Consider the following 12004-nt stretch of genomic DNA (forward strand, 5'->3'; position numbering starts at 1 on the left):
CACCCCACCACCACCACCCCACTCTCCTCCTCATCTCATCCCCCACACCCCCTTTCCCTCCCACCTCACTCTCTCCTCCTTATCCCCCCCCCCCCCCCCCCCCCCCCTCCAGTACAGATTCCTGCTGCCTTGGAATCGGAATCCTCTGGTACAACCCTTTTTTCCCCCTGAGTCAGCTGTTTGTGTCTGCCGGCATGATTGGGTCATTTGGCAGCGACATCTCTTCAATGACCTCCCGCTAGGATGGGGAAGGAAGGGGAGTGGGGGCGGGGGGGGTAAGAGGGGGATAGATGAGAGAAGGAGCTATGAAACTCTATCTCAGCAGTGCACGGTTCCTTCCATCGCTCTGTGCTATCCTTCATCCATCTTTTCATGGAGCAACTTAACACGTGGAGTCGACTGTTGATTATTGCACGACCACAGTGGGCCCTCCACAATTTTGCAGGCAACTTCAAAGGGGCCCCGTGTGATAGGCTAGTCTATCTTTGCTCCATTTCTTATGCAGTTTAATATCTGAGATGTGATTTTGACAGCTTGCTTCAACTACTACCTCAACCCACACTCACACGCATTATGAAGAACCAAGAATTTTTTTTGGATCAGAGAATGAGTTTCAAAGGCTGCAGAAGTGCAGCAGCGGTGGAAGAACTGTTCCCTGTTTTCCCCCATGTTGTGTAAGATGAAGTGGTGTGGGAAATGCAGGATCTTATAGCTTTGCTTTGAATCTCATAACTAGGAGAAAGAAAGAAAGAAAGAAAGAAAGAGAAGGAGTTCTCAACATCACTGGAGAGTCTGCTATTGGCCAATGATGCATGCCCAGGGAGCATTTTCAATCATCGCATGTATTTTTCCAATAATTGTGCAGCCAGCATACCCCAACTGTAGACTTTTGTGAACTCAATGAATCTCTTTCTATTCTCCCCCTTGGCAGAAAAGGAGAATGTAAAGGAGCTGTGCAAAGAGGCTGTGAGACACAGAGGAAATGTTTCTGTAAGGTTTACTGAGTCGAGAAAGACTGCTGCACACAGAGCTGAAATAAATAAATGAAATAATTTTATCATAATAACAATTATAGTAACGATCATAGTAAGATTGCTTATTTAGGGTTTTCGTCTTCTTTTATATATATAACTTTTAATAAACTGTTCCCTTTAATATTTTTTTCTCCTGTGTGTATGTATGAGACTTTGGTGTGTTCCACTGAATGTCCTGGTAGCAGCATTCTGTATCCACGGTATCGCACGGGATCATCATCCCCTGGGTCGTTTCTATAGCAATGCTAGTAGAGAAGGCACCCTCCCCACCTTGCTCCCAACCTCCGCGCTCGTCACCCTCTGGACCTATAAGCTGAGGGTGTTGTGTCCTGGGGGGGCGGGGCATGGGGAGGAGTCGTGTAGCAGGTCTCCAGTTGTCTTTGGTTGGTCGTTGATTTGGTTTGCTGTGATTGGCTGGTTGTTTTTGGTGCAGCTTGGTTTTATACATTCCAGTTCTTAAAGCTTCAGTCCCTTCGGTGAGTTGTCAGGGGTTCACACTGGGCGTGTATGGTCCCTCTCCAGAGTCCCTCGTCATCCAGCTTCACTCATGGTTGTTGGTGCACTTGCATACACATGCACACACACACATACATACATACATTTCCTCGTCTACTTCCTCTTACATACGTGCATGCATTCAGTAAGTCATTCGCTCGATCATTCCCTCATTCATCCTCTTCGTCACTCATCTATCCATTCATCCCAAGTCTCACAGGTTCCCACCAGTCTAGCAGTGAGACAGAGAAGTGCGTCACATGTCAACAGTCCATTAATGTTCCATTTGATCTGTCCAGATCATTCCATCCCTTCGTCCGCTCCGCATTCTTCCTGTCTTCTCCTTTCTGTTTTCCTTCCATCTTTCCCTTTATCCATAGGCTAAGCACCCACTCCCTTGTTTAGTCAGCCTTTCCCACCCTTGCTCTCTGTCTGTATGGTCCAGTTGTTGTAATCCCATCCTAGACATTGTCAAAAAGCCGGTCCAGAACAGGAGACATGAAGGCCTTGTGGTTTCTGTGGTTGTGGAAGAAGAGGCCTTTGCAGAATGATAAGCCTGGGACTCAGTTTGGCTGCCCTTCAGGGGCCCTGTCAGTATTTCTGGGCTGTGAAGGGAAGCTGGCCAGGCCCTTGCAGCAGCTGGCGATGGACTGGGTCTTATAGTAGTTAGCGTGGTCCTTTAAGGGAAATAAAACTGGGGAGAGCGATCACTAACTAGGGGGCTGTAGTGGCAAGTTAGTAGGTGTAAAGCTAAACCCCGTAAATGATTCAACAAGAGTCTGGTGAATGTTTGTTATCCCGGCTAAGGGAGGTGTTCAGTGGGGTGCGACAGCAGAAATGAGTGGGTTAGCCGTTGGCAGGCTCAGGTCAAGGCTTTGGATGACAGGACAGCGGGTGTTAGCATTAGCCACTACTAGCGGGGCCCAGTAGCACGCACCCTCTTGCTCCGCTTGCTCACAGTGGTGAAGCGGAAGGGGGTGGTCAAGTCGGGCTGCTCCCCAGGCGGGAAGCGCTTCATGAAGTGAACGTCCTGCTGGTTGGGGAGCGTGTGCGGGCCGCGGCGAGGACGCCCTCTCTTAGTGAAGCCCACATACCAGCCAGCGTAGCGCGCCGACATCAGAGCTGTGTAGTGGTTTTCCAGAACCTTCTCCACGAAGACGCAGTCAGCACTGCGATTACTGGCCTTCTGAGAGAGCAGAGAGACCCCAGGTACACACACACACAAACACACACACACACACACACATTCATCGGGAGAAACAAAGAGAGGCTGGTCAGGAAAAGTAAGGAAAATAAGGAAAATAACAGACATCTGTCCTTGACAAAAATGTCTTTTTAAATCAAAAGAAGCCTCACCTTTCCCACTAGCTTGCCGCGGCGATTCATGCACAGGTAGAAGTTGGTTTCTTTGCCCCGGATTCTCACCTGGCTACCAAAGGTATCGGCCTCCACTACGAGCTGGGCTTGTGAAGGGACAGACAGAGGGACAGACAGACATTAGAGCCACAGGCAAGGTAGACTGACAGGCAGATGTTGGGCTGTATGCACAGTACAAGATTTGACTGGTTTATTCGGTTGTGCCACACAAATATCAGGGATGGAAAGATCGTGCTCAGTTAGTTTCATGAATCCTGCAGTGTGTGATCTCCCTTGCCGTAACAAATAACAGCAGACAGACTCAGGCCCATTGGCTGGCTGACATACAGTACATGTAACACTAATCACACAAAGAAGAAACAACTGGACAGACAGAGGTCAAGCACCACGGAATCAGATTTGAGTTTTTAGACAAGGTATTCACGTTGAATCACAGTGTTAGAAATCATAGTCCCTGTTAAACTTGCTGATAAATCACAGACAGATGTAAATGTCTGGCTGGACAGATGGTTGTCAGATAAGCCTGGTCACACACACCGTTATGAGACCGCTGACCACAAATGGGCCTCGTAAAAAAGATAACAGCCAAGAATAGACGGAGTGCGGTGGGCCAAGAGGAGGGAGAGAACAATCAGACCGAGTGTCTACAAGACTGTTGTTTTAAGGTATGTGTATGTATGTGCGTGCATGTGTATGTGTGTGTGTGTTTGCGTGCAGGTGCATGCATGTTCATCCTTCCAGGCAACGCCGCTCCACTAACTACACATCTTCCGAGAGCGCTTGTGCCTGTTTAAAAATAAATCCCTAAAATGGTTCCTACATGACCTTAGTCAACAAAGGGGTCAAGAGAAATCAATACCTCCCTCCCTCTTGCCCTCTTCCTCCCTCTTCCCCCAACTCTCCTCTCCCATCTCCCTTCTGCTCCCTCGCTTCGTGTTTACACCTTCATGTGCCCTCCTTTCTCTCTGTTATTTCTCTTCTCTCCGCTCTTGTCTTCCCTGTGCAGTGCCTCAGTGCCTTTGCTGGAGAGTGATAGGTGGATTGTTCATCTTAGGAGTGGTATTTGTCAAAAACAGAGTGGCTTCTGCATCCATTGTGGCTTGAAACGGTGTGCTAGCAAATTGACATGTTTGTGAATGGGAGCGATGTGTAATATGAGCCCCCACTGAAGCACATAGAGAAATATGAACACTAGCTTTATGGCTTGGCTTTCTTCTGCCCATTGATTCTCTGCGGTTTAAGAATGGGTTAGACATCATTACAGACGGAGAGGGGGAGAGGAGGAGGGAGTGGGGGAGGGACAGAGGGAGGGATAGAGGATGGAGGGAGGGAGAGGAAGCCTGCTGTTTTAAATCCAGAGGAGACAACAGGGAGGATGAGAAATCAATGGAGGGATCGATGAAGGAGATGAGTTTCTAACACTCGGCCCGACACACTACCTGCCAGGCTTCTCCCTCTAACTCCCGCTTTTTTTTTTCTCTCTTGCACCCTCTCTCTCTCTCCCACTCTCCCTCTCCCTTTCTCTTGCTCTCTTGTGAATCATTGAGTCAGCAGCCAGTCGATGAGGTCTTTGTACTCCCAAGACAAGCTCCACTGCCCCTCTGCCAAAGCCTGGGGAGGCGTGTGTGTGTGTGTGTGTGCCTGAGCAGTTGCATTCTGTATCCGTTCATGCATGCACTTGGTAGACTTTCAGGTCTTTGTGGTTGCAGTAGTTCGGTCGTGTGTGTGTGTGTGTGTGTGTGCAAGCAAGCGTTTCTCTCAGAGTGCATTCACATGTACGTACCAATGTGTGTTCCACAGCCTGCCTGCTTTCCTGTGTGTGTGTGTGTGTCTTACCATATTTGTCTCCATCCTCTCCGCGGGCGCTGATTCGGCGTCCCAGCACCTGGACATGTTTGCCGCTGGTGCGGCTGTAGAGCTGGTAGACTCGGTGGTGTCGCCGACTCATGGTGTCTCGCACCTGCGTCTGGTTCTCCACATGCACGCTGAAGTTCACCCCATCCACACCAAGCACCTGCTGGGAATACACACACAAACACACACACACATACAGGCAGACACACACCCAGAAAGAGTTCAGCACATACATACAGTGACAAAGACAGCCATAAACAGGTTTGAAAAACTGCACGCATTGCCATGATACAGTTAATACAACTTTTATACATCTGTTATACTGTACTTTCCTTCTTTGCCATTCATGCAGACACTCACCTGTAATGGATTGCACATCACCAGCAACATCTGGATACATCTGGAAAAAGTAAAAACAGAGATGAGTACAAAAAAAAGTGTAAGCAAAATCGAGTGTTGAAAAAGCCGGGCGTGACACCATCATTTCCATCCCTTTTTTCTTTTTCTGTCTGCTCAACATCTCTTTTCCTCATTGGGCGATTACTCACACTGCTGGGCGTGCGGTTGGCACGGCGATCTGACATACAGACAGGCAGATGTCCAGGGATAGGCAGACGGACAACACCCGGAGCAGTGTTTATCGTTACGCTACCAGCCTTCTGTCCCGGCCCACTTTCTGACCCTTTCATGACTTTCGCCACACCAAAATCTGGCCTCCAAATGACCCGACTGGACCGTGGCTAACTGGCAAACATGCCGAGACGACTAGAACATGTTTTGGTTTGGACATCTAAGGGTCTGGGCTGGCTTATTTGGCTGCTCTGTGTATGTAGACAGCTGGGGCTGGACTACAGGTGTACACTCCACTGTGGTGTGGCTTTGCAGCGCGGTGGACTGTGTGGTTATATTCAGAGATGTTTTGAATGAGTGAAAACATGTGCCACTAAACTGTGCAGAGAGATGATTTAATGGGGAATCAACTGGGGGTGCAGTAATTGCGTTGATGTAGTGCGTAAAGTATGTTGTGTTTATTGTACATGTGAAATGTTGGCAATCATCTATCCTTGTTACTATCCAGGCTTTTATAGGCATTTATGACTGAAGGAGGTGGTTACAGTTAAGATTAGAATGCTACCACATTGCTTAATTGAAGTTTAGACCTTGACCTTGGATGTATTGTTATTTACAGCTTTAGCTAGGGAGGGATTGTGGCAAGCCAAATCTGTTTTGGCAGTCCTTGAACTGCATTGCATTAATGGCTCAAGACTTGATGAAGTTCATAACCAAGTGTGTGGGCCGAAAAGCAATTCTATGAATTTTGTCTTTCCCCACCTCATCTTTTGCTATCTCTCTGCATGCCTCCGCTCTCTCTCTATTACTCTCTCCCTCTCTCACTTGTTGTCCTCCCTATCTCACCTCTACCTTATCTCTCCTTCTCTCCCTCTCTCTCTCTCTTCACTCTACCTTTCGCCTATCATTCCTTGCCTCCCATCTGCCTTTATGTTTGGGGTTAGCGGGTGACTCCTCCACACTGTCATGGGCACACACACACACATACACACAGATGTGCAGATGTGCGCAGGGTGTGTGTGTGTACAGGAGGAGCAGGCAGCTGACAGCTGGGCCAAAGCAAAGACATATGCACTGCTGAGGGAGGGAGATAGTGAGGAGGAGAGAGAGGTAGAAAGAGAGGTACACATAGGGATAGTGAGGAGGCAATAAGCATAAATAGAGGGGAGAGGTAGACAGAGAGGGCTGATAGAGAATAAGAGAGTTAAGTGAGAGAAAAGGACAGAGAGAATGGGGAGGTGTACACTGGGACAACGAGAAGGAAGAGAGAGGGAGCAAAAAAGATCAAGAGGAGAGAATGGAAGAGAAAGAGTGACAAAATGAGAGACAGTGCTGTAGCCACAGAGTGCAGTCTGGCGTGAGAAGTAGACAAAAAGATAAATAATGGGAAAGAAAGAGGAAGGGGGTTCAACTCATGCACATCCTAACACATGTCACTCCCTCTTGACTCACACGTACACACACACACACATATCTTATCCTCTAACACTACATTCACAAGCCTCTTGCTTCCTCTCTTCTTTCTCCCTGTGTCTCTTTCCCCCTCGCTCCCTCCCTCGCCCTTTCCCCTAGCTGGTGTATCGGCCCCTGGGTTTTGCTAATAGATGCAGACACTCAGGGCAACGCAGTAGTGTGTTGGCCCGAGCATTCTGCCTGCGCAGCTGAAAAAGGCCGAGCGCCTGTGCATTGTGAGGACTCTCAGCTGTTAAAACACCACCGCTGCGCTGCCGCCGAGGACACTGCGAGAAAAGTGCCTCGGCTCTGGATTCTCCTGCTCCCTCCAAAACCACAGACACTCCATCGTATGCCAGCCACAGAGGGAAAGAGAAGGAGAGAGAGAGAGAGAGAGACGGGATCAGCGGGGTGGGGGAGGGATGAGAAAACGAGAGAATAAGAGAGCGCCGAGGAAAGTCGAGAGTGAGTCGGGGAGAGTAAAGACAGAGGGAGGTATGGAGAGAGAGAGAGAGAGAGGGGAAGCCCGGTGCGCCTTGGCTGGCTGCCAAAACAAGCAAGGGTCTGACATCATAAACCTGCGTCCCAGCAGGTCCACCATATGGAGGCTGCGGTTTGGGCTAGTGGGCCTCAGCGCCGAGCACTGGGCACCAGCGCGGAGCGAGAGCGGTCGGCCTGGTGGGACCCAGCGCAGAGCGGCGGTTTCAGCAGTGTGTAGTGGTGGTTAGCGTGGTAGGCCAACACTGGAGCGAAGGGCCTCGGCGCGACGCAGGAGTTTCAGATGTTCAGCAGTGGGCCTCAGTGAAGAGTGGTGGTTAGGCTAGTGGGCGTGTGAGTGCGGCGTAGCGGTATCAGCAGTAATAGGCCCTATGGTGGAGCAATGGTTAGAGAAGTGGTGGGCCTGAACATGGAGCTGTGGATTTAGGGGAACTGCACTATGTCCTGCGGTGGAGCTATGGCGAGGGAGAGCAGTACCAGGTTCCTGTGCAGAGCAAAAGGCCCTTGGCAGCGTTCACTGGCTTAAGACTCGAGTTTGTAAAACAGCATGTTTGTGAGGATAGCTGCAGTCTTGATGGAGTGAAGTGGCTGTGGTAATACTGATAGGCAAGAAGGAAATGAATGGAGAGATGATTGGCTCTCAAAGACCTAAACTAAGACCAGTAGACTAAACAGTCAGACTCTCCTCCTCAGATACTGCCAGGGGCGCCATCATTCATGGGTTATTAATTCATACTTTTATCTGAGCAAGTATCTGTGGAAAAAGGTATAAGCAAGACAGGAAGACAGATGTAGGCAGTTAGGTAGGTAAGTAGAGAGAGTGCGAGAGAGGCAGAGACAGGGAGAGAGAGGCAGGCAGACACCAGCAGCACACACCCTGTCCAGGTTGTGTGAGGAATGAGAAGTATCTGGAGATGACTGCCATCTGGGAGAAGTACAGCCGACACAAAGAAAGAAAAATAAATCCCTTGGCTTTTAACAAGACACACCTCGAATGGGCAAACTCAAGCCCCCTGAGTCTGTATCCTCCTCCCTTAGATTTGCTCTTGGCACTTTATCATTTTCCTATCCCACTAGATAAAGCCGGTGTTATTTGACTCAACTTCTGAAATATTTTCAATAGGAAAAAAAGCATTTTCTTGGCTATGGGAAAATGGCCTTCTCTAAGCCAGCTTGGCCATCACTGAAGTAAGTGCAGATGGTGATGGAGATGTTTATGGCAGGTTTTATGAGTAACATGGCCCTGACTCTGACCCAGTGACCCTGAACTGTCAGCCAATCAAAACAGGGCCCTCCATGGCATGTTTTCTATGGGGACTGATGAGGAGTGATGTAATTGTTAGGCACCGTAACCTTCCTCTCCATCATCTTCATCTGTAGCTAGGCTTGCCATGAAAATAATTTGAACAACAGAAGAACAGAAGAGATAGGTGGAGAAATAAGCTTGTTTCATGCCAAGAGTAATATGTGATGAAGTTCTAAAAAAAAGTGACTTACAAGACAGCCAGCGTGGAGAGAAGGGACCACATTGCTTCCCCCCTCCACTATGGAACTTGGCCCAGAGTCAGTCTCCTCGCTCGGTCAGAGCCAGTCCGACGGTCCGGAGAGTTCCCGTCTGTGGTTGGAATCCGCTGGATGTTGTGCAGAGTCAAAGAGTCAGCGGACACTCCCGTTGGCATCGGCGGCGGCGTGCCCCGGTTCCCCCGGCGTGGGTGAATGTGTGGGCGTGGGCAAGGTGGGGTGTGAAGCCGGGGTGACTGTGCCACTGTGACCGCCGGGCAACCTCTCAGAGCTGTCCGGAGCGGCGCAGAGAAGAAGGGGCGCAAAGGCGGAAGGTTAGGGCATCAAACGGCTGCGCGCCGCCGGCAAGAAGAGGAACAGGTGAAAGCGCGCTCACGCTTCACAGATACCCAACTCCAATCGACCCTGCTGACCCTCAGGATGATGCTCGGCCCTGTGGACCGATGAGGCGCGTGCGTAATCTTCCGCGTAATCCAATGCGTAACGTTTCAGTGCAACAATAAGCTTATACTTGGTCTCCAAAATGAATGCTATAGTAGGTAACATATACAGAGATTATATAGATGTTAGTCCGTGCACAGACAGGAGCAGGAGGCAGGTTTAGTCCCCGCGGGGCAGGGTCAGGCGCTGCTGGAGGTGGGCTACCTGGGCGGGCTGATGGAGGAAACGGCGAGCTGGAGACGGGGGCTCTGCGGGCGCAGGGTGCTGCAGGGTGGCCTCGGTCATGGCTGCGCCCCCACGCTGGCTCAACGGGTCTGTGGCTCAGGGGACACCGACCAACAGTGTCCGACAGAGAGGGTGATAAGGTCCCGGAGCGGTCCAGCTCAGAGGGGTATATGGAGAGAGTTGAATGAGAATGGGAGGGGAGAAAAAGGAGCAGAGAAAGAGGAGGGAGGGAGGGGTAGTTGGAGAGGATGGGAACAGCTGTGACTGGGTGGCGGACTCAGCCACCCGCGACACGGCGAGGAAATGACAGCCGCACTTTGCACCTGATTTCCCGGACTTCCCCGCTCGCCTCAGCCGCTGGTTACCGCCTGGCTGCAGCGGTCCTCCCTGCGCCCTCTCGACACAATACCAGCCAAAACACAGCACGATGACATCACCTCCGAAATGTTTGAAGGGGGAAAAATGCAATCCGATCTTTTTATTTATTTATTTTTTTCAAAAACATAGAAAGTTTAAGCAGTTGCTTTGAGGGGGAAAAGGCACGAAAGTCTCCTCGACCCGAGAAAGCGAACGCCGCGGTGCAAGAAGAGGAGTCGACCTCGCCAGTTTGTGAAGAAATAAAAGTTAAACGGGCGCACTGGAAGCGTGTTTACCTAAAATCACACTGACAGATCGACCCCAGTCCAGAACCTGCACCGTCTCTCCCCCCCTTAGATCTGCCTCCCTGTTTCATTCAGACACCAGAGGGGAAAAACGCAAGGGAAAACGCAAAAAGAACACAGCCGTGCGTTTTTTTTATCCAGTTCACTGGTATTGTGTAGATCCTTCGCCTTTTCAAAAATGCCAATGTTTCCTTCCATAAAAAGCTCTTCTTGAGGGGGGCTACACAGGAGAGGCGCGTCGGCAGGCACAGACCTCACTCCAAGAAAAACCAGAACAAGATTTTAACAGACGCGGATCAATCCTCCCTCCCTCCTCTCCTCTCCTCTCTCCCTCCCACCTCTCTCTCTCCCCTCTCTCTCTCCCTCAAACACACGCACACACACACTTATTGGATCAAAATGGGATTAGTCAGTCGCTATGCGATGCCGACCAAGTTACACTGCAAAAATATCCATTTTAACAAGTCTTTCAATCTAGTATTGAGTCTTTAAATCTTGTTTTTCTCCAAACGTGTGAAAAACATCTGTTAGCGGGGTGAGATCATTTCACTTGTTTACAGTGCAAATCAACTTGTTCCGAGAAATATCTCGAGTCATTTTCTTGATAGTGGAGTGACTTGCCCTGTCCCACCTTGTTTGAAGATACTGGCATTTGTTTCTAGAAAATTCCTTAAACAATTAAAACTGCATTGGAAACAATTGGAATGATATCCCATTGGGTAGAATGTTCACTTGTTTTCAGAAAAGATTTAAAGTAAATTTGAGAATAAATGATTTGTCTTGAAGGACATTTTTGCAGTGTACACCAGTAGCGGCGAATTGAACACTGTTGGAAATGTCACTGACCACAACAGAGGCGAGATTGGGATAAGCTTTCCCTGCTTTTTTTTGCTTTTTTTTTGAAAGTCTTAACAAAACACGGACATCTGCCTCTATCGGGCATCTCTTAAAAAACAAAAAACAAGTGGGCTTTTTGCCCTCCATACTCTCCACACTCTCCCCCCTGGCTGAAAATAAACCCTCACCCCTGCAGCCCGACCGGGCCCGGACCCCGGCTCGGACTGGGACGAAGGGCGGAGGGCGCTGCACGCACAGACCCTCCAAGTTTGAGATTTGCCGCTTTCAAGTGATGTATTTTGACTCCCCATTTCATAACTTTTAAGTTAAACCTTAAGAGGGAAAAATGAAACGGAGAGCGAGAGACAGTCGGGAGGGCGGTATGTAAGCACAGACACGGATCCAAAACGAACATTTCTCAGGGATTTCGGCAGCAACGCCCGCTCTGCGCTCCCAAAACTCCCTCTCACCGCCACAGAACCGCAGACGGTCAGCCAAGCCAACACAACACTCCTGCCATACCTTTCATTCACACACACACACACACACAGAGAGAGAGAGAGAGAGAGAGAGAGAGATGTGTGTGTGTGTGTGTGTGTGCGCGTGTGTGTGTATTGGAGGTGGGAAGGGGGTTGGCCTCATACATCAGGGACAGTTATCTTGGCTCCAACTGTAAGCTTATTCTTTTCAACATTGTACTTTCAAATCACACACACACACACACACACACACACACACACACACACACACACACACACACACACACTCTACGTGGCTGGACAGGGCTGAGCTGGGCTGGGTAGGGGTACTGTGGTTGAATGCCTTTCCAGTCATGCTCCATAGACAAGCCTCTGGCCTTCTCTCTTACTACTGGCTCTCTCTGTCTTTGCACCTGTGTCTGGGTGCTTTTTCGCTGCTCACCGCACTGCTGCAAGGGACAAGAGTGTAAATGTTGTGGAGAGGGATTTGAACCGCATTCTGGTGATGAGGTATGGGCCCGTCTGGTACTCTTAAGCCCAGATGGAAGGGTTCAGAACA

At 49.7% G+C, this 12004-nt stretch overlaps 1 protein-coding gene across 1 annotated transcript; it reads right to left on the reverse strand.

Annotated features, from left to right (window-relative positions):
• Nucleotides 1-1084: 1084 nt before the first annotated feature.
• Nucleotides 1085-8809, reverse strand: LOC139653852 (fibroblast growth factor 18-like). The gene is made up of 5 exons (XM_071530855.1): nt 8778-8809; nt 5121-5160; nt 4743-4920; nt 2886-2992; nt 1085-2715 (listed from the first exon to the last, which is right to left on the reverse strand). Exons 1-5 carry the CDS (start codon nt 8807-8809, stop codon nt 2443-2445), a joined length of 630 nt encoding a protein of 209 aa, XP_071386956.1. The 3' UTR covers nt 1085-2442.
• Nucleotides 8810-12004: the final 3195 nt, after the last annotated feature.

Source organism: Centroberyx affinis, unplaced genomic scaffold (genome assembly GCF_046629955.1).
Source record: "Centroberyx affinis isolate AG114_WGS23_722 - 3 ecotype Tasmania unplaced genomic scaffold, CSIRO-AGI_Caff_v1 ptg000138l_1, whole genome shotgun sequence".
NCBI classification, from domain to species: Eukaryota; Metazoa; Chordata; class Actinopteri; order Beryciformes; family Berycidae; genus Centroberyx; species Centroberyx affinis.

Bases quoted from the DNA above. Each gene is read 5' to 3' on its own strand.
- LOC139653852 (XM_071530855.1), bottom strand. From the start codon at position 8,809: ATGTGGTCCCTTCTCTCCACGCTGGCTGTCTT. The intron at 5,161-8,777 runs GTAAGTCACTTT...TACTTTTTCCAG, and splicing joins CTCTCCACGCTGGCTGTCTT to ATGTATCCAGATGTTGCTGG. The intron at 2,716-2,885 runs GTGAGGCTTCTT...CTGCTCTCTCAG, and splicing joins GCGGCAAGCTAGTGGGAAAG to AAGGCCAGTAATCGCAGTGC.